The sequence below is a fragment of the Ailuropoda melanoleuca genome, chromosome 8, assembly GCF_002007445.2.
Source record: "Ailuropoda melanoleuca isolate Jingjing chromosome 8, ASM200744v2, whole genome shotgun sequence".
Classification (NCBI taxonomy): domain Eukaryota; kingdom Metazoa; phylum Chordata; class Mammalia; order Carnivora; family Ursidae; genus Ailuropoda; species Ailuropoda melanoleuca.
This window is the reverse complement of record NC_048225.1, coordinates 36,195,250-36,218,326: the sequence shown is the minus strand read 5'-3', so window position 1 is coordinate 36,218,326 and position 23,077 is coordinate 36,195,250. Positions and strand designations below refer to the sequence as shown.

The following is a 23,077-nucleotide window of genomic DNA, read 5'->3' as shown; positions in this document are numbered from 1 at the left end:
AATGCATGGTATGTATGTGTGTATAGTGTATTTATATACATATCTACATTGTATAGATACGCAAATATACATATATACTTTATATTTGTCTTGTGAAATGAATCTTATCTATCAAAATACAGCATCTGCTTTTCTCTTTTTTTTTTTTTTTTTAAGATTTTATTTATTTATTCCACAGAGATAGAGACAGCCAGTGAGAGAGGGAACACAAGCAGGGGGGAGTAGGAGAGGAAGAAGCAGGCTCATAGCAGAAGAGCCTGACGTGGGGCTCGATCCCTTAACGCCGGGATCACACCCTGAGCCGAAGGCAGACGCTTAACCGCTGTGCCACCCAGGCGCCCCTGCTTTTCTCTTTAAGGAGCTACAATTTAAATTCAATTTAAATTCTTTTTAAAGTTACAGTCAGTCACCTACTATATTAATTTCTGGATAATTTCTTAAAAGGGAAAATGACAGTATGTTGTATGTGTGTGTAAGACCAGGACAAAATAACATGAAAGAAAACATATTGGATTTTCCCTCATCCATGGCAACTGAAAGTACATTTTCTAGCCTTTTCCCTCCTCCTTCTCCCCAAATAATTTTTTTTAACATTTTGATTGAAATTAGACCTTACATTTGCTGCCCGAGATAAGCCTGATTTTGGAACAAATTTCCAGTCCAGTGACTGTTAAACTTTTTTGTCTGATCATTCTCAAGAAGATCTGTGATTCCCTGAGTAGCCATTGCCATCCTTCTCCCTGAGTTGCTCACATATCTTGGCAGGGACTGAGCAGGACCAGTGGTTCTGTGCTCAAGAAGGAGTGGTAGGCCTGAGGGTTGGGTCCTGCAGTTGGGTCTTGCTTGAGAGGTGGAATAATTCTCTGTCTGCAGTCTTTTTAAGATCACGTGCAAAAAATCCTAATATTCTAAAAATCCTAATATTCTAAAAACAAAACAAAACAAAACAATTTCTGCATACCTTTAATTGGTGTGTGCTTTTTTATACATATGGTATCATGCTCTGGATTTTATTCTGTTTCCTAAATATTTTTTTACTCAATACCATGGTTTTAGAACAGAACCAGGTTCCTATATGTAAATCTAGTTCATTAATTCTGCCTGTTGAATTGTATTCCAGATATCCATACACCCCTCGAGATGGGCACCTGGTTTGCCCTACCTCTATAATTGCACAAATGTTTCTGCGATGAAATTCTTACTTGTGTTCTTTTATAATCCTGTGTTAGAGTTTTCTGGGATTTATGTCCAGGAATAGGATTGCTGGGTTGTGGAAGACACATATACTTAGTTTTGCTAATTACTGTCCCTGTTTTAATGAACTCATCTCCAAGTTATTAAGTGCCAGACATTGTTCTAAGTGCTAGGGACACAGGAGAGGGCAATAGACAAAAACTCTGTTCTCATGCTTACATGATGCTTCAGGGATATGATAAACAAATCAAAATTAAATGGTGTGTCAGATAGTGATGAGTACTAAGGAGAAAAATAAAGTAAGAAGGGGATAGGGAGAGCAGAGGTTGGGCTGGGGCTGAGCTGCTATTTTAAACAGAATGGTCAGGGAAGGCCTCACTGAGATGACACTTGAGTAAACACCTGACTGAGACATCTGGATATTTGGGGGAAGGGCATTCCGACTGGGGGATTAACAAGTGCAAAGACCTTGTAGTTTTTGAAGTTTGGAGTTTGAGTAGTGAAAAATAAATTGACCTACAATCAGTTTATCAAAATGCATTTCACCTTTTCTGTTAGACATTAATACTGATTCTCTTTACTTTTTTTTTTTTTTTAAAGATTTTATTTATTTATTTGACAGAGATAGAGACAGCCAGCGAGAGAGGGAACATAAGCAGGGGGAGTGGGAGAGGAAGAAGCAGGCTCATAGCGGAGGAGCCTGACGTGGGGCTCGATCCCACAACACTGGGATCACACCCTGAGCCGAAGGCAGATGCTTAACTGCTGTGCCACCCAGGCGCCCCTGATTCTCTTTACTTTTAATTGACTATTACACATCACACTCTTGGTTTCTTAAGATACTTAACCAATTTTGGTTCTTTCACAGACTCTTAACTGGGTATGTGACTGTTGCATCATACCTTACTTTACAACCAACCTGAACCCAACTCATTGAACCCTCACATAGCCAGGTTATTTTGGTGGTGGCCATCTTTGATGAAAAGGAGTCACATGACAAGGCAATAAACTCGTATTAGGGATTTGGTTAAAAATAAAACAAAACAAACTTCCAGAGATCCCAAGATTATAAAGGTTCAACCTGTGTTCCATTTTATGTCATTTATTCTCTCTGCCAGGCTTCTGCAATAGGAATTTGTGGGCCATTCCAAGATCCTCAATCATCAAAGAAGGATTCGGTTATAGGCAGGACATATTAGATCTGGAAAGGTTAAAATCTCATTTTAAAAATACAGAGGGGCCTTGTCATTCTTGAGGGCAGTCTCCTGAGGTCTTCTGAAATTCCCCAGTTCTCATTACTGACATGTTTATACAGGCTCCTGGCTTACACCTGAATCACATGTTTTGCGGGGAGGCATGAGTTTGCTGTGCGTATCCTTACTTGGTGACTTTTAAAATAAAGAAACACAGTTAGACAGTTTCATCTTTAAAGATTAAGAGCAGAGGTCAACAAAGCCAATTTGAGATAAGAATGCTGGGCTTGAGCTGTTACTAGCCAAGTGGTTTCTTCCCCAGTGAATCTTACGTGAAATAACTAATGCCATGTCCCGGGAGCAGTCACACTAAGAAGCTGAGTCCTTGAATGTTAAGGACCTATTGCATTCTCTATAAAGTTTATGGTGTTGCAAGTGTTTAAAAGTTTATTCAATATTTTTTGTCAGTGACTTATGTAATTAATGTTTATTATGCTATGCTTACAAGTATATTTTCATCATGTGATGTGTGTTTTGGAGCAGATGCTGTTTTCTCAGAAGGTTTTAAAATTTAAGTGTGAACATGGATTCGTAATTGTTGAATTTGGATGGTTATGAATTTTAGATCAGATATTTTATAGAAAATATTTAGACTACTTGTCATTATAATTACTTGCTTTTTAAGGCACGTTACCATCTTTGGGGTATGTTTATAGCATGATAATGTCCTTTGTATATAGAGAGATGTCTGGTGATGTTCCCCACCCCTGCCCAAGCTCTGCCAGTTTTCTAGCCTTCTGTTTTCATTTAATTAATGGCCTGACAAAAAAGAAATCATACTTGAGTGGTCTTAAATAGGAGTTGGAAATGCTGTTTTTCGTTGAGTGTTTATAGGACATACCTTAATGAAGGGGTAAATTTTATGAGACTGCAAATAAATAAAATGCAACCTATTATGTGTTTTGATTTTTAAATTATCATGAGTTTCCTTGTTTAGTATTATGCCATTTTGACTAAATATGTATTCTAATCTTATTTGGGGATAAATCTTCAGTTTTTCAATCATAAAGAAACCATGGGCACCAATAGCATTTTATATGACTTAATAAAACCACAGGGTATATAAATTATGCTACTTAAATATTCTTTTATTTAATATATTTTAAAACTTATGCTGCCTTTCAAGTGAACATAAAAGATTCCTATGTCACCTTACTTAAAATATGGTCAAATTAGTTCTTTTAATGATTTGTCTGCAAGTTACAAAAAAATTGTAATGGTTATAACTCTTTAACCATTATCAGACTTTCTCATAAGATCACTTGTTTTAGGAACTATAGACTTAAACTACAGAAATTAGAATATAAAGTTTCCATTATTTAGCTGTAAAACATGTTAACAGTCTTTTTCTTCATCCAGGTACCATTTACATTTACACCATTTGCAGAAAACTGATGATCGTAGGTCAGTCTTCCAAGGTATGCAATTTACTGACAAAATATCTTGCCCTGTATTTCCTGCTTTTCTCAAGACTTTAGTTAGCATTAAGCGCTGAACAAAGAAAATTAGTGAATTATATAACAAAGTTTAGTAAATGTATATTATATAGTTTTACTATTCTTTTACTTTAACACGATCATCTCTAAAAATAAGAAGACAATAAAATATTAATTAAAATAAGAATTCTTAAAATTAATAGGTGATCTCCAGTGTCCCTCAGTCTTTCAGATTAGTCATTACTTGTCAACTTGATACTGAACATCCCTCTGGTAACTATATCTTTAGGTAGGGTGACCATCCATCGTGGCTTGCTAGGACAGTCCTGGCTTATGTCTGTTGTCCTAGAGTAATTATTAATAGTGCTCCCCTTCACTCCTTAAAACTGGTTTGGATGACAAACTATGGTAAGTCTATTTATGTATGCTGTGGAGTGGACTTCATTCTCCTCCAACAGCTTGGACTTTACTTGTGGCCCACCTGCTAGTTGGGTGAATGTCTACCTAAACACTGTCCCAGTTATGAGCGAGGGCAAGGGGCCTTTATTTTACAAGAAGATTCATACTTACTAGTACTTACTGCTCAGTTTTAGCTTGAGGAAGTGGCTGACACTTCCCTTCAATGTTGGTAGCAGTTTTGTCTGTAGGAGACCTATTTATTCCGTGTGTCAATGTCCAGTCATTGGCATATAGGCCAAGAAGGGAAAATACACTTCCATTGAGAGCATGCTTGAATTGTTTCTGGTATCTGAAACATTACTGCTTTATTTATTTATTTTTTTACTGCATGTAAAACCTTATGCTGAATATTCTAACACTCAGTGCAGATTCTTTTTTTTTCTTATTTCCTCAAAATATAGCCTAGTATCTTAACATTTGACAATGCTTAAAAAATAAAAATGGAAGCAAAGATACTTGCATGCTCGATGCATAACATTAATTATGTGTTCTCTCTCTGTTTTGTTCCTCACATTTAAAAGCTCTATTACTGACGTGACTTGAGCAAGCTCTGTGCCAGTGTTTTGAATGTAAATTAAAATGAGGGGAGATTGTCTCATGAATAATGTAAATGTGGCCTACACACTATTCCAACAATTCTACATTCAGTTCCAGATGATTTCCTGAAGAGAATTTGCATACTCCTGTTGCACTTGTTGTAGCCAACAAATACTGCTGCACAGAGCCATCATAGTTTGGTCTGCTATAGCATTTATCTGCCAAAGCCTCGAAGGGCAGAGATATCTGTGCCAAAATTTAACTGTTAGTGTTTGTGCTTATTAATGCTGAGAGAATTTTAGTTTAATGTGATAGTCATCTTAAAATAACTTCTTATTTAGATCCTACATAAGACATCTCCTCTCTCCCTTATTGAACTTGGCTTTTGTCTGACAAAATAAGGGCAGAAGGAGGATAGTTCTATGGTCCCAGTCCTGTGGGATAGCAGTGGGGGGAGTGAGTGATGCAAGAATTTTGGGGTGGTGGGTGGTTGTACAGTTGGCACTTGAAGATTGGAATGAGATTCTTTCAGTTCGTTTACTGTAATAAATTTCAAGGAAATTAATAGTTTTCACCCAGGGATTCCCAAGCCCTCAGCTGGTGAGTTGATTCCTGAGCTGAGGCTATAAATGAACTTGATGGGTCCATTTAATGGGGACAAGCCCTTGGAGGTCCAACCACATCTGAGCGCTTCTGGGTATGAGGGATCCCGATTCTGTAGCAGTTTTAGAATTTGAGTCTGTTGTAGCATACAATAGAAAGAGAAACAGACATAGGATCCTCGGGCATTTCCTGGTGTCATCCTAGAGCAATCTAAACTCCTATTCCTACAGGATCTAGACATAATGGCTACCATTTGTTATTATTGTTGAGTCCCTACTATATATTAGGTATTGTGTGAAGAGGCTTTGCATATATAATGCTCAGTATAGCCTTATGAGGTGGGGACTAACATTTTCATCATTTGTTGAAAGAATGCCTACCAATTATCAGGTATGCTACTAAGCACTTTCTTCACATATTATCTCATTAATCCTCATACCACCACTTTGAGAAAGGTGCTTTTATTACCTTCATCTTAAGGATGGGGAAGCTGAGGCTCAATGTCTCACAGAGAGGTGTGGTTGAGGCCAGTGCTACACTATACTGCCTCTCAGCACCATTAGAGTAATGCATGCCTGTTGACTAAATTTAATCCTGTCATGACCCATCCTATTTGGTTCACCTACTCAAATGGAGGAGCCATGTAGGAAGGTTAATAGTTTTTGACATGACTCTATTCCTGAAGATGTCTTGAAGATCAGGACTGACCACGAACTTTTCCCCAGATGGGAAACACTTACCTTCGTGCTCAGACAGGTCACCAGCATAACCTTAGGGAGTGGAGGGAGGCCAGATTTCTGAAGCCTCTTTTCCTAAAGACATATGACAACTTGTCTTTCACTTATGGTTTAATCTGTAGTTTCTTCTGAGGCATTTAAAACTAGCATGGTACTCAGCAAACATTAGAAAATATGGTAGAATCTAGTCATTCTTAAAAAATTGATTTCTGTTTCATTTTACTATAGCACTGAAATAGTTTAGTAAAATTTTGTGGCTTGAACAATTATTGTCAAATTATTCCATGTACCATTACATAAACTTCAAATCCAAACTTGGAAATGCCTCTCAGTGTTGTTTTCAGCCTATGAGCTGACATAAATGATGCTGCAGTGCCATCCCGTGGCTGAGCTGATTAATCGTGTGTGTGTGTGTGTTCCCTACTCGACACCTGAGTCATGCTCTTGCTGGGCTCTTACAACTGGGTTTTTCAAAAATTTTTTCCCCTATCAAGACAACAGTTAACTGAAATCCCATCACCTTTTTTTTTTAATTAATAGAAATTGTTCTTCCAAGCTTTTAGGGGCAAGAAAAAAGGCTACAAATTAAGATTTGTTTTGTTGTGTTGTTGTTGTTGTTTCAGAAATGGCTTTTTCATCTTTAAACCTGATGGGTTTTCAGATCCCTAAGTGGAATGATGGGTTTTCAGACCCCCCTCCCCTTTGTCAAGGCTTCCTCATGTAGTGGAAAGAATGCTGCTGTACTTGGGAGTCCAAAGACCTGAATTCCAGCCCCTGATCTGTTGCTTACAAGCAGTTTAGCCTCTAGGAGTTAGATTGGGTTACATTTAGGTCCCTTCTGGCACTAAAATATGTGATTGGGGTCTTTTATTCTAAGGCTGAATATGAACCTAAATATAATACAAGCAATTGGTGACTAAAGCTGTTTTTATTTTGAAATGTGAAATTTCTAATATCAGGGATCCCAAGGGGTTTTGAAAAGATATGTGAATTTAAAGGGGGAAAATTTATACACAGTTTGGTCCTATACCCCCGCAAAAATCTACGATAGGATTTTTGTGCGACAAAGGTGAGAAAACTCTTTTGGATGACTGTTGATTCCACCTCAGTTCACAGTGCGGCGAGTTTTGCAAACAACAACAACAACAACAACAACAACAAAAACAACAACAGTGGCAATAAAGTAACCCTGGGCCCACTTAGTAAAGATGTAGTGTCCAGAACCAGGGACTGAAAGTTTCATTTTACTGAGGAGAAGTCATGCATTCTAAAGGACATTGGCAACCTGGAGCAAGACCGCAGGAGACTAACCATGATGGAGAAGGGAAGTGCAGTCCTAGGAGATGTAAAAGCGCCTAGGGATGTTTATCTTGGAGAGAGAGATGGGGGAGAAGACAGGATGCATAGGTGTTTTACGATTTGTGGAAGGCTGTATGTTGGAAGTGGGCTTGGGGTGGTTTTCTGTTATTCCAGAAGGCATAACTAGGACCAGTGCACTGGAGGTATATCAAGGTGGATTGCATTTCAGATTAAGGAAGCACTTTTCATGTTTTAGAATTGTCTTCTGATGCCACGTGGCATGTTCCTTGTTACTAGAGGTGAGAACTCTTGGACAGGGAAAGTATAGGATCTGTGGTGATGGTGCCAGTGATACTGGTGGGGATAAACTTAGATTGACTTTCAGCCCGTGGATTCTATGATTACTTGACATGGTTTCATATTTAGCACCACTAACTGGAGATTTTTAATGAAGGTCAGTCAGTCAACACATATTTATGTAATATTTACCATGACATGCCAGATGGTTTGAGGAGATGGGGATATGGTGGTGCACAGGACAGACAGAGTCCCTTTCCTAGGTGACTTTACATTCTGGTGGGATGAGCTTAATTGTTAGCAAAGAATATTACAATTCTGTGTCAAACTCTGCTTTAATTCCAGCACTCTCTTTTCCTCCAGAATCAAAACTAACTAGACAGTGGAGAATTCTGGCCTTTCAGGTTTCTTTCTCTTAGATGAGAAAGCTGAGCTGCTTGCACATGTGTTGTATGTACTGTCTTTGAAGGCTCCAGAGATGATAATAGGGTCTGAATGTTATCAGTGTTTTATCTATCTTTACTATTAAATGCTACGTGTCTGGTGGGTTTGCTTTCTGCATATGAAGCTCCTGGATCATTTTGATGATTTGCCTTTTCAAGAGTTGACTATTACAGACATATTTTTTCCTTAATTACTTCCTCAATTATTGAAGGCCGAATTTGTTATTGGAAGAAGGACTTTATTCTGTTGTCCAAGTTTATTATCATTATTTTCTTGAGAATCTCAAAGACTTGTTAGCTCTCCTGTGTTGGTTCTGCTGACTTTAAGTTGTCCACTGAATTAATTTAATAGCACTTGGGGATATCTGCTACGTACCTGGGACTCTTTCAGGTGCTGGTGACATAATAACAAAGCACCATTCTTGTTTTCAAAGAGATTAGGGTCTAGCTTTGGAATCACACCCATGTGAGCATATTAATGGAATTGGATGTAACATAGATATGATGGTATAGAAACATATACGTAAATTATCTCCTACATTGCTGTGGAGACTTGACAGATATTAATAAAAACCATCTGAGTTCAGAGCACTTTAGGAGCTAAGAAGAAAGACATTCTAAAATAACTAACTTGAGGGGCGCCTGGGTGGCACAGCGGTTAAGCATCTGCCTTCGGCTCAGGGCGTGATCCCGGTGTTCTGGGATTGGGCCCCACATCAGGCTCCTCCGCTATGAACCTGTTTCTTCCTCTCCCACTCCCCCTGCTTGTGTTCCCTCTCTCGCTGGCTGTCTCTATCTCTGTCAAATAAATAAATAAAATCTTTAACAAAATAAAATAAAATAACTGACTCAAGATTTTGAGTTATGCTTGTTTTCTCTTGACTCACTATTTATGGTATTTTTGGTTTAAGCAGTCAGCAGCTTGTGCTCACAGCTTATAATTTGGTTATATTAGATAGAAATCATCCTTGTTAGCTTAAAATGAAAATACATTCAAGTGTGCTCTTTCTCCCTCAGGCCTTAGAGTACCTCCTGTGGGCCAGCACGTGTATGGAGTTCTCGGTGCCGCTCCTGTCTGTCAGGTACTTGACATGGAGAGCTACTCTTTACACTGCCGTCTGCCAGTGCTACTATGACTGCCAAGCTGGCATTCATGGAGAGGTGGGCCGCTTTTCATTCTTAGGATTCCAGTATTAAAAATACAAGTTATTCGCATTTTCTTCTTCAGATGCCCAGCAACACAAACTAAAATGACAAACGAAACCCAAAGAATTGCACTGGCGCAAAGATACAAGTCCCAGGGTTTATTTGCAGAAATGTGCTTGGCTTCTCCATTCTGTTGATCTCTTGTTCTACATTCTGCTCTCTCCTTCTCCGTTCACTTCCACCTCCTCTGCCCCTTTTCTGAACAAGATTTCGGATATCTTACCTCCTCATTGGATGCTTGGATACAAGTTACTTTCCTTCCTTGTTTAGTTTTATATTCCATTCCCCCTGCAGTCCCTTTGTCTTGCTTTTCTCTGCTTCCTGCTGCCATTTGTTTAACACACTTTATTTCTTGTTTTTCTTCTTTTCCTGTGTATCTCTTAGACTGAATACTTGAAATGTAACTTAGCTGTTAGGGGTTTCTATTAGCATATATGGTACCTCTGTGTCTTTGAAAAAAGGCACCCTCTCTACAGTACGTGGCACCTGGCTTGTCAGTGGATGAGGGCTTGGTGAGAATCAGAAGCAGGCGCCCCTTCTGTTAGGCCAGCACATCCCTGCACACCAGAGTGCATGGTCTGGGGAGTGCAGTGGGGGCTGGATTGCCACCCCTGCTCAACCTCTTGGCTGGAAGTCTTGTGCAGGACAGAGCCTTCACAGTTGTACAAATCTTCTTTTCGTATCCTGTTCACAACCATCGGGCTGGTTAGCGGCTTCTTTACATTTTATGTTCCTGCTCAACTGCTTCTGAAGGGTTGGATGGTAGTGGCTCATCTTGAATAGCATAATACGACCCTTGGGGGGTACATTTTCTAGCCCAGGGTACATTCTAGAGACTACTCACCATGCATGTACGGTTAGTTATGGCGTACTAGTGGTGGCATGTTTCTTTCGCTATTAAAATTGTCAGGGCATGGAACATATACACAATTTGGCCTAGTTGATTCCTACTGGAATTCTTCCTTATTGGAAAATTTAACCCTTCATGTATTTATTATGTCTAGAAGCATCTTCATGAAAAATTATAAATTATACCATTCAAAGAAATGATAAAATAAATGACGTAAATTGATCTGTAGAGAATCATAATCATGGTGATCTGATTAAGTAAGCAGGTCTTCCTTCCTTCCTTCCTTCCTTCCTTCCTTCCTTCCTTCCTTCCTTCCATCTATCCATCCATCCATCCATCCATCCATCCTTTTTGTCCTCAGATATTAGTAAATACTTCCTATATGCTGGGTACTAGAGATAGAAAAATATATAAGACCCTATGAGGACCTCACAATTATGGGCAAAGTGAACAGTTGACTAGATAGTACAGGATGCTTTAGTAAGAAGGTCAGTTCGTGGAGGGGTGTGTGTGTGTGTGCATGCATGCGTGCATGCACACGTGTGCGCAATGCCAGATAAGTGATCATCTATTTGAAGCTGCAGAATTTGGCTTTTCTTACTCTTTTGATTTTCTTGATTCATAAAGTTAGCGTATCTGACAGCTTATTAACTTTAGACCTGCAGAATTTTGGGATGCTTGTAGGAAATGATCGATGGGTAGTTACAGTGTTATAAGGAGTTAGCATCAACCTAGAGTTTAATTCACCAATTAAATCAAATATCTGGGAGAATAAAACATGCTGTCTTGATACATTTTTAATCACTATAGTCTCACTTATTATGAATTAAATTTATTTTAATCGCATACAGGCATTTGCTCGGCGTGCTTTAGCTAAAATCGATGAGTTAAGGCAACTGGAATTAATGAGTTCCTCACAATCACAGGAAGAATCCAGAAGACATTATAGAGAGGCCACAATAAAGGTATAAAAATTTCATGAAATAAAACAAATTTACTGCACTATATAGTTGATTAAATACTTAATATTAGTGGTTGAGACGTGCATCCTATTGTTACCTCATATATAATTCTTTTTTTGAGACAGATGGCAGTGATGATCTTCAAAAGAGGAGTGTTTGAATCTAGAAGAAAAAACAAAAGTTTCTTTAGGCCAAAGATAAGAGTTAACCTGAGGGAAGCTCAAACTGTAAGTCTAAGAATGTCCTCTTGTTCATATTCTTTTGGCGGAATATTTGTGTTATACCTCCGTCTTTGAAGCCTGGTCACTCGGTATTAATTCCTGTCCCCTGTTCTCTGCACCAATGGCAAAATAGAGGAATGCCTTCCCACTTTGAACCCAGCCTCACTCCATCCCTTTCTTAAAGCTTTTATACTGTCCCACATCCCACTTTTGTAAACTTAAAGGGCAAGTTGCAGAAGAAGAGCCTGGGAACGGTTCACATGCGGACCTTGAGTGGTGCCACGAGGCCTTTGTCTTTGACTGCTTGGCGTCAGCTTAGTGGGCTTTGAGATTGGAGAGAAGGTGGAGGCGCTTTCTCTCCTCAGCTTCAGACTTCACCCTTGGGAATGTTTAGGAACTAGGCTACACTGTAGCAAAAACAACCCCCATATCTCACTGGCTTAAAACGACTTTTATTTCCCACTGGCATCATAGTTATGATAGTTCACAGGGGGCTCTGCTCATGACCGATGCTCAGGGCCAGATGGAGGAGAAGCCCTCATTTTGAAAATTGCTGGTTGTTCTGCTGTAGGGGATTTGAGAAAGCTCTGGATAATCTTGTGTAGGCAGTAACGCCCAGCATGGAAGGGACAGCAGTCTTTTCTCACATGTCAAAACTCGTCATACAGCTCTCCTGGCCACAGGCGTGTTTGGCCAGCAGCACTAAGGGCTATCAGGGAGGAAGACTGGGACATAGTTATGCCTTCTGGGGTCCCCTGCCCTTTCTCCCCCCGTCTTGTCCCTTTCTTCCCCCGTCTTGTCCTCTTGCCCTTGCCTTTCTGAATCTCAGTATCCCTTAAGGCCCAGTTCTGTTTTTTCTTTGAAGCTTTCCCTGACTATTCTAGATGGCTTTAAATTCTTCTGTGAATTTCTTTGTAAGGACCGAAAATGAAAGTAAAGGGGAAGATGAGCAGTTTTGGATAGGAGAGTAGTAGAATTTCAGAATCTGGAAGACATTTAAGAAATTATCTGGTTCAGTCCCGTCCTATTACATATGGGAAAATAAAGCCCAGAGTATTTAAATAATGGCCTCAAGGTCACAAAGGCAGCTGCTGGCAATGTTGCAACTAGACCCTAGGACTCTGGTCCAGTGCTTTCTCATTACTCCAATCACTGCTGCTCCCTTCACTCGTTTCTTCTTATAACATTTAGGAGAAATTATTTTTCTTTTCTCTAAAATAAATCATAATATCTAAACACAAAAATTTGGGCATGGTAGCTTTCTATTGCTACTTAGTGTGACTATGGTATGTTGACTACTGAGCCCAGAGGTACATGTCATACATCCTTTTAAAATCATACCTTACCGACCAGTGGTGGATAATCAGTAGGGGTGGTGACTTGCCCGATCATAGATAATTCCTTGGATGAGCTGTGGAACTGCCTGCATCTGGTATTATTGAGTAGTAACGCTCTATAGCATTTGTAAGAGAGCAAGGGGTAGGTTTTTTCTGACTAGCATTTTTTTTTTCCTCCAAGCAAACCAAATTTAAGTATCCAAAGCTGCAAGACTGTCATTAATAGCATATTATTATGATTTCTAATCATCCTTCTATAAAAATTAAATATATATTCAAAGAAAAACATTTTAAATTCCAGATAGCATGACATTAAAAACACATTTATTTCTGGTTTCCTTTAAGATAATTATTTTATGGAAAGGTCTGGTGGTATATCTTTTTAGAAAAAGTTGTAATTATTTAGTTGGTAGTATCTATAGCGAATAGTAGTATCTATAGCGAATAGTCAACATACACTTTTTATAAAGTTATAGTATATTACCTTGACATACTTTGAGACTATTCTGCTTTATATGTATGAAATAATTTTATTATGTGTATGCAAACGAAAGTAATTTCAGTACGTGTTAAATCTATTTTATAGAACATTTCTGAATTTGTAAGTCCATTGTGAACTCACAGTTAATCATTTTGAGTTTCAAAGGATTCCTTTAAAGGACTACTAATCCATACTCCTAATGATTGTTTAGTGGTTCATTCAGTACATATTTAAAAGTACCTGCTATATGAACAAGATAGATAGGATTTACATTTCTAGTGGAGAAATTACATAATAAATAAGTATAGTAATTGTAGTTTGTGGTAAGTATTAAGAAGGAAATAATGGTTAAATGAATTACGTGTAAAGCCCTTAGAATGTTTCTGGCATGTAGTAGGTCCTCAGGAATATTAGCTATTACTATTATGTATTACTATTATGTATGTTTTGTATTATGTATTTTCATTCATTCATTTAACACGATGTATCAAATGCCTGCTGTGGTTACAAGTATGGTGGAATATAGAAAAGCAAAGTCACAGTTCTGTCTTTTTGAATGGCCTTGGAATAAAGAGCAGGATTTGAGTGGATAGGGAAGAGAGGATAAAACATTCTAAGTACAGGACCAAAGCACTATCATAGCTTGGAAACAGGAGCAAACTCCTGTTTATGGGGGACAGTGAGAAATTAAGCTTGACTGGGCTAGGTATATTATGTTGGAGAATTAACATAATACATCTCATGGAGTAGATGGCATAGAAACCATAGTATTTAGAAGTGGAGCAGACTAGTTGGATCATGTCACTTAGCTTCTCACCATCCTGATGTTTTTAAAGATGGTCTAACATACTCTGTGCAGTATTTGTACCATAACTTGTCAAATATTTTTATTACTATTTAAAATTTTAGTTGGTTCTAGTTCTTTGTTATTCTAAATATTGAAGTAATCAACAGCTTCAATATACTATTTTTAAAAATTTCCTGTGGACAAAATTCAAGGTGTAACGTTTGAATCAAAGGATACAAGCACTTTTATTTCTCTTGATATATATTCCCAAATTGATTTCTGAAATAGCTATGCAAGGTACAGCCTGCATGTACCAATTTCACTACAAGTTGTTATCATTTCGCTATTATTTTTTTAAAAAAAGATCATTATTTATTTATTTGAGAGAGAGATAGAAAGAGCGCGAGCAGACGGAGGGTCAGAGGGAGAGGGAGAATCTAGAGCAGACTGCACTGAACACAGAGCTTGACTCGGGACTTAATCCCACGACCCCGAGATCATGATGTCAGCTTAAATCAAGAGTCAGATGCTTAACTGACTGAGCCACCCAGGTATCCCTCTTTATTTTTTTTTAATAATTCAGTTTTTATAAAATGGCTTGTCATTTTAGCTATTTCTTTGATCCAACTTTCCCTTATATTTCTGTTTACTCTTTTATTTCCTTTTTCTGTGAATTTTATCTTCCATAGTTTTTGACCATTTATCTCCTAGCGATTAATTTTTAAAATATACTTGAGGGGTGCCTGGGTGGCTCAGTCGTTAAGCGTTTGCCTTCGTCTCAGGGCGTGATCCTGGCGTTCTGGGGTCGAGCCCCACATCAGGCTCTTCTGCTGGGAGCCTGCTTCTTCCTCTCCTACTCCCCCTGCTTGTGTTCCCTTTCTCACTGGCTGTCTCTCTCTCTCTCTCTCAAATGAATAAATAAAATCTTTATAAAAAAATATATTTGAATGAGCTCATCATTTTTATAAACATTAATATCTTGCTTGTCATGCTTGGCAACCCATTGTTTTTTATTGCCTTTAATATTTTTTATAGATCTTTTAAATATTTATATTTTAAAATCTTTTACTTGGTATTCATCTACAGCTCTCATAAATATTCTATTTCACTCTTTGCTAGTTTTTCTATGGTATTTCTAAAAACAATGTATAATCTTTGGTTTTTATAATTTCATTTTGAATACTTCTAATTATTAGAAAGTTTATTATGCTTTTAAGTATAATTTTTAAAAGCTCTGTTTTAACCTACAGTAAAAATCTTGGAAGAAACCCTTAACCTCTGTTTGTAAAGAGAGGCTAGGGCATGAAGTTCAAGTTTATTGAGGTTTTTAACGCTATCAGTTAACCTATGGATTGAAAAGGCATAGAAGCTAATGAGTAGAGAAGTTGGTATTTGGGGAAAAATAGTCCAAAGCAGCTTTAACCCTGTTTATGTTTTTCTGTCTTTCTGACTTTGCCCTGAGAAGAGGAGAGAAGCAGGGGAATCATGGGGAATATGATGGGTATCTTCTAACATGGATTCTAGAAAAGCTGGCCAGATCTACTTCTCTTATTTACTGGTAATCTAAATACAGAGAACAGATCAGTTGTCAGAAAAATAGTGTAGAGTCAAGTCATAGGCGGGTGGGCGGGGCGGGGGGGGGGAGTCATTATGGGATGATAGAAAGCCCAGTGGCTGGGAATTCATACAGGTCTCTAACAGTCGTCAGCATATTAGCATACAGCTGGTCAATTCTTTGTTCATTAACTACCACAAGACCAGCTATTTATACTGTAAAATATTGTTTCAAATTTGGGTTTAGGACCTTCTGCATTAGAATTTCCTGTGGTGCTTATGAAAAGTGCCCCACCTAGACCCACTGAATCTCACGATTTGGTCTGTGAATCTAAAAAGCACTCCTGAGAGATTCCTAGGCAACCAAAGTTTGAGTATCAGTTCCTGAAGGCTGTAATTAAGGTAACACAAAGCATGTGGAGATTGATGTTGCCCTGATAAAAAGACAGTAATAAACAGCCTTTTAATGCTGCCTTGGAAGCATGAACATAAAGAAATAGCAGTCTTTGATGTAATGGTGTCATGACATAAACTTTAATGGAGTCTGGAGAAACATCTCAAAAATGAGCACCATAAAAGCAGCCATCTCATTGATAGGCCAGCCTCTCTCTCTTTTAGCATTAATGAAGCATGCCTTATCTTTGCTTGTAATAGTAAACATTGTAGAACTTTAAAAAAGTGGACTTTGGTTTTGGTCTGTTTTGTTTATTTTTAATTCCAGTTGCCGTGGCCACGCACCGTCACAGAGCGGCTGTTGGATGAGATGTTTGATAGCACTGCATCGCGGTTTCTGGCTGTCTTAGAAGCTCTTTCTGATTCAAATAGGCGCACGCTACAAACTGGACCTATTGTTACAGATGAAGTAGAAATTCGTGATGTTGTCTCAGAACTGTTTATGGCAGGAAAAGAACTTTTAATAAGTAAATAATTTGTTAAAACAATATATTATGGTAGAACATGAAAAACAAAAATTTTAGTATGGTATTCCGCATGTAAGAAACTGATATCCAATTTTTATTGATCTTAAATTCAGCAATCTTGTTAAACTCAACAGATAATTTAAATAATTTTTGAGATTTTCTTTTGGATTTGCTTAGGTATATAATCATCTTACCTGTGAATAATGACTATTATATTTCTCTTTCCAATTCTAAATCTTTTAATTTCTTCTTTCTTGCATTTCTTGGCTTATTGCACTGGATAGGTTCTCCAATAAAACATGAAATGGAAGTGGTGATAGCAGATATCCTTGTCTCATTTATGATCTCAAATGGAAAGCTTTCAACATTTTACCATTAATTTTGATGTTTTTCCAGATTAAGGAAGTTTCTTTTATTCTTGTTTTGCTGAGTTTTGTTTGTTTGTTAATTGGGAATAGTTGTTGAATTTCATCAAAAGCCTTTTCTGGATTTATTGAGGTGATTGAATATATTTCTGTTTTATTTCTGTTAATCTGGTAAATTACATTGATTGCTTATCTAATTTTTAACCACCCTATATTTTTGGAATAAATCTAATGTGGAGGTGAGGATTATCCTTTTGATATATTAGTTGATTTTGTTTGCTAATGTTTATTATTTTGCTTCTCTGTTCCTGAGACAGATTTTCCTTTTTTGTAATGTCCTTTTTAGGTTTTGCTTGCAAGGTCATATTGACCTCATATAAAGCATTGAGAAGTACACTCTCTTTCTCTCTTATCTGAAAGAGTTTGTATCAGATTGATGTTATTTCTTCCTACATTTATGATTGAATTTACTGGTGAAGGCATTTGAACCTGTAATTTTCTTTGCAGAAAGGTTTTTAACTATGGATTAAAAATTTCTCACAGATATAAAATGACTTAGGCTTTCTTTTCATTAAAAAAATCTTTATCGGTTTGGTAAATAGGACTTTCCTTGAAAAAATTCAATTTTTGATCCACTATTTTCAAATTTTCATAAAATTGTTTGTAATATCTCATTATGATCTTCTTAATGTTTATAAGATCTGTAGGTGTCTGGGCTCCTCTTTTTCATTCTTGATAGTGATCAGCTTGCCTTTTTCTCTCATCTCATCAGTTTCATCAGGAGTCTACCAATTTCATTAGTCTTTTTCCATGGGCAGTATTTGTGTTTATCCTCTCTATTGTATATTTGTTTTCCATATTATTAATTTCTGTTCTTTATCATTTCTCTTATTCTATTCTCTTGGGTTTACTTTGCTGATTTTTAAAAATTTATTGACTTGAAACTTAGATCATTGATTTTTCAGGATTTATCCTTATTTAACATATGCGTATTAAGACATTTCTCTCTAAATGCAACTGTAGCTATGTACCTGAAGTTTTGATTTATCATACGTTCATTATCATTTAGTTAAGAATATTTGCAAATTCCCATTGTGCTTTTTTCATTGATACCTGCATCATGAGTCAAAAAACATGGAGATATGCTAATTGTTTTTTGTATTAATCTCTAGTTTACTTATATTGTGGTCAGAAAGCATATTCTATTTGATATTTTTTGAAACTGTTGAAATTGTTGAGATGTGGTTTATGGCCTAACTTGTCAATTTTGGTAAATAGTCTGTATATTCTTTTTTTTTTTTTAAATGTCTTTTTATTACATTATGTTAGTCACCATACAGTACATCCCTGGTTTCTGATGCAAGGTTCGATGATTCATTAGTTGCGTATAACATCCAGTGCACCATGCAATATGTGTCCTCCTTACTACCCATCACCAGTCTATCCCATTCGCCCACCCCTCTCCCCTCTGAAGCCCTCAGTTTGTTTCTCAGAGTCCATAGTCTCCCATGCTTCACTCCCCCTTCTGATTACCCCCCTTTCTTTATCCCTTTCTTCCCCTACCGATCATCCTAGTTCTTATGTTCCATAGATGAGAGAAATCATATGATAATTGTCTTTCTCTGCTTGACTTATTTCACTTAGCATTATCTCCTCCAGTGCCGTCCATGTTGCAGCAAATGTTGAGAATTCGTTCTTTCTGATAGCTGAGTAATATTCCATTGTATATATGGACCACAGCTTCTTAATCCAGTCATCTGTTGAAGGGCATCTCGGCTCCTTCCATGATTTGGCTATTGTGGACAATGCAGCTATGAACATTGGGGTGCATATGGCCCTTCTCTTTACTACGTCTGTATCTTTGGGGTAAACACCCAGTAGTGCAATGGCTGGGTCATAGGGTAGTTCAATTTTTAACTTTTTAAGGGACCTCCACACTGTTTTCCAGAGTGGCTGTACCAACTTGCATTCCCACCAACAATGTAGGAGGGATCCCCTTTCTCCACATCCTCTCCAACAATTGTTGTTTCTTGCCTTGTCTATCTTTGCCATTCTAACTGGCGTAAGGTGGTATCTCAGTGTGGTTTTGATTTGAATTTCCCTGATGGCTAATGATTTTGAACATTTTTTCATGTGTCTGTTAGCCATTTGTATGTCTTCATTGGAAAAGTGTCTGTTCATATCTTCTGCCCATTTTATGATTTGTTTATTTGTTTCTCGTGTATTGAGTTTGAGAAGTTCTTTGTAGATCTTGGATACCAGTCCTTTATCTGTGGTGTCCTTTGCAAATATATTCTCCCATTCCGTGGGCTGTCTCTTAGTTTTTTTGACTGTTTCCTTGGCTGTGCAGAAGCTCTTTATCCTGATAAAGTCCCATAAGTTCATTTTATCTTTTATTTCTCTTGCCTTTGGAGATGTGTCGTGAAAAAGGTTGCTCTGGCCGATGTCATAGAAGTTGTTGCCTATGTTCTCCTCTAGAATTTTGATGGATTCCTGTCTCACATTGAGGTCTTTCATCCATTTGGAGTTTATTTTTGTGTATGGTGTGAGAGAGTGGTCAAGTTTCATTCTTTTGCATGTAGCTGTCCAATTTTCCCAGCACCATTTATTGAAGAGACTGTCTTTTTTCCACCGGATGTTTTTTCCTGCTTTATCAAAGATTAGTTGCCCAAAGAGCCGAGGGTCCATTTCTGGGTTCTCTATTCTGTTCCATTGGTCGATGTGTCTGTTTTTGTGCCAGTACCATGCTGTCTTTGTGATCACAGCTTTGTAGTACAGCTCGAAATCCGGCATTGTGATGCCCCCAGCTTTGTTTTTCCTTTTCAACAGTTCCTTGGAGATTCGGGGCCTTTTCTGGTTCCATACAAATTTAAGGACTATTTGTTCCAGTTCTTTGAAAAATGTCCTCGGTATTTTGATCGGGATAGCATTGAAAGTGTAGATTGCTCTGGGTAGTATGGACATTTTAACTATGTTAATTCTTCCAATCCATGAGCATGGAATATTTTTCCATCTTTTTATGTCTTCCTCAATATCTTTCAAAAGTGATCTATAGTTTCTAGCATATAGGTCCTTTACGTCTCTGGTTAAGTTAATTCCAAGGTAACGCATGGTTTTTGGTGTTATTGTAAATGGGATGGATTCCCTAATTTCTCTTTCTTCAGTCTCGTTATTCGTGTATAGAAATGCAACTGATTTCTGGGCATTGATTTTGTATCCTGCCACCTTACTGAATTGTTCTATAACTTCTAATAGTTTGGGAGTGGATTCCTTTGGGTTTTCCATATAGAGTATCATGTCATCTGCAAAGAGAGACAGTTTGACTTCTTCTTTGCCGATTTGGATACCTTTGATCCCTTTTTGTCTTCTGATTGCTGTTGCAAGGACTTCTAGTACTATGTTGAATAATAGTGGCGAGAGTGGGCATCCTTGTCGTGTTCCTGATCTTAAGGGAAAGGCTTCCAGCTTTTCCCCATTGAGAATAATGCTTGCAGTAGGCTTTTCATAGATGGCTTTTATGAGATTGAGAAATGTACCCTCTATTCCTACACTCTGAAGGGTTTTAATCAGGAAAGGATGCTGTATTTTGTCAAATGCTTTTTCTGCATCAATTGAGAGGATCATATGGTTCTTGAGTCTTTTCTTGTTGATATGATGTATCACATTGATTGATTTGCGAGTGTTGAACCATGCTTGCATCCCAGGTATGAATCCCACTTGGTCATGATGGATAATCCTTTTAATGTACTGTTGGATTCTATTAGCAAGGATCTTGTTGAGGATTTTGGCATCCATATTCATTAGAGAAATCGGTCTGTAATTCTCCTTTTTGAGGGGGTCTTTGCCTGGTTTGGGGATCAAGGTAATATTAGCCTCATAGAATGAGTTTGGTAGCTTTCCTTCTGTTTCTATTTTTTGAAATAGCTTTAGGAGAATAGGTATTATTTCTTCTTTGAATGTTTGGTAGAATTCCCCAGGAAAACCGTCTGGGCCTGGAGTTTTATTATTTGGAAGGTTGTTTATCACTGACTCAATTTCTTCATAGTTAATTGGCCTATTTAAGAAATCTATTTCTTCCTGTTTCAGTCTTGGTAGTTTATAGGTTTCCAGGAAGGCCTCCATCTCTTCCAGATTGTTTAGTTTTTTGGCATATAGCTGTTGATAAAAGTTTCTAATAATCCTTGCAATTTCAATGGTGCTGGTCGTGACCTCTCCCTTTTCAGTCATAATTTTAATAATCTCAGTCCTTTCTCTTTGTTTTTGGACAAGTTTTGCCAGTGGTCTATCAATTTTATGGATTCTCTCAAAGAACCAGCTTCTAGTCCTGTTGATCTGCTCTACTGTGGTTCTGGTCTCTAATTCATTGATTTCTGCTCTAATCTTGGTCAACTCCTTCCTTGTCAGTGGGTTAGGCCTGTCCCTCTGTTGCTGTTCCAGTTTCTTGAGGTGAGAATATAGAAACTGCATTTTAGATTTTTCTATTCTTTTGAGTGAGGCTTGGATGGCTATGTATTTCCCCCTTAGGACTGCCTTTGCAGTATCCCATAGGTTTTGGACCGTTGTGTATTCATTCTCGTTGGTCTCCATAAATTGTTTAATTTGTTTTTTGATTTCCTGGTTTATCGAGTCATTCTTGAGCAGGATGGTTCTTAGCCTCCAAGTGTTTGAGTTTCTTCCAGGTTTTTCCTTGTGGTTGAGTTCCAATTTCAGAGCGTTGTGGTCTGAGAATATGCAGGGGATAATTTCAATCTTTTGGTATTGGCTGAGACCTGTTTTGTGTCCCAGAGCATGATCTATTCTTGAGAATGTTCCATGGGCATTTGAATAGAATGAGTATTCTTTGGTTCTGGGGTGTAGTGTTCTATATATATCTATGAGGTCCAACTCGTCGAGTATGGCATTCAAAGCCTTTGATTCTTTGCTTAGTTTTTGCCAGGGTGTTCTGTCTATTTCTGATAGTGGGGTGTTGAGGTCCCCTACTATTACTGTGTTCTTATCTATATGTCTCTTTATTTTGGTTAAGAGTTGGCTTGTGTATCTTGCTGCTCCCCTGTTGGGGGCATATATATTAATAATTGTCATATCCACTTGTTGAATACTTCCTTTAAGAATAATATAGTGCCCTTCTGTATCTCTCTCTATGGCCTCTAGTTTAAAATCCAGTCTATCTGATATGAGAATTGCTACTCCAGCTTTCTTTTGAGGTCCATTTGCGTGGAAGATGGTACTCCATCCCCTTACTCTAAGTCTGAATGCATCTTTGGGTTCAAAATGAGTCTCTTGTAGACAGCAAATGGATGGGTCATGTCTTTTTATCCAATCTGCAACCCTGTGGCGTTTTATGGGAGAGTTTAAGCCATTTAGATTGATAGAGATTATTGACAGATATGATTTTAATGATGCCATTTCTCTTTAAAGTCTTTGTATCGGTTGTGACTTGCTGCTCTGTATCACTCTTGGGGCCTTTTTACCTTTATAGAGCCCCCCTTAATATCTCCTGTAGGGCTGGTTTCGTGGTTACGAAATTGGTTAATGATTGGCGATTTTGGAACGTCTTTATTTCTCCATCAATTCTGAATGACAGCTTTGCTGGATAAAGGATCCTTGGCTGCATGTTTTTCTCTGAAAGAGCTTTAAAAATGCCCCCCCAAGCCTTTCTCTCATTCCAGGTCTCTGTAGACAGGTCTGACGTAATCCTGATACCTTTGCCTTGGTACGTGAGAAATTTCTTTGCCCTGGCCGCTTTCAATACTGTATCCTTGGATCTAATATTTGCGAATTGCACTATGACATGCCGTGGCGTAGGTTTGTCCTGGTTGAGCTTGGATGGGGTCCTCTCTGCCTCTTGGACACGAATGCTTGTTTCCCTTGCTAGATTAGGGAAGTTTTCAGCTACAATTTGTTCAAATATCTCTTCTAGACCTCTGTTTTTCTCCACCCCTTCAGGGATGCCGATGATTCTGACATTGGATCGTTTCATAGAGTCAGTAATCTCCCGTAATCTACATTCGTGGGCGTGGATTTTTTTAAGACCAGCTTCTATTTTCGTTTTTTCTTCTACTAACCCATCCTCCAATTCGCTAACGCGTTCCTCTGCCTCGGTGACCCTGGCCGTCAGAGCCTCTAGTTTTGACTG

The 23,077-nt window shown here is 38.0% G+C and overlaps 1 protein-coding gene across 1 annotated transcript in view; it reads left to right on the top strand.

Annotated features, from left to right (window-relative positions):
* LOC100471931 (cilia- and flagella-associated protein 54) overlaps window positions 1-23,077 on the top strand; it is a 75,379-nt gene that overhangs the window by 10,011 nt on the left and 42,291 nt on the right. The window contains exons 5-9 of the mRNA XM_034667586.1: window positions 3,807-3,865; window positions 9,276-9,419; window positions 11,166-11,279; window positions 11,402-11,503; window positions 16,378-16,576. Of these exons, the coding sequence (XP_034523477.1) occupies window positions 3,807-3,865; window positions 9,276-9,419; window positions 11,166-11,279; window positions 11,402-11,503; window positions 16,378-16,576 (618 nt within the window). The remainder of the gene's footprint in view (window positions 1-3,806; window positions 3,866-9,275; window positions 9,420-11,165; window positions 11,280-11,401; window positions 11,504-16,377; window positions 16,577-23,077) is intronic.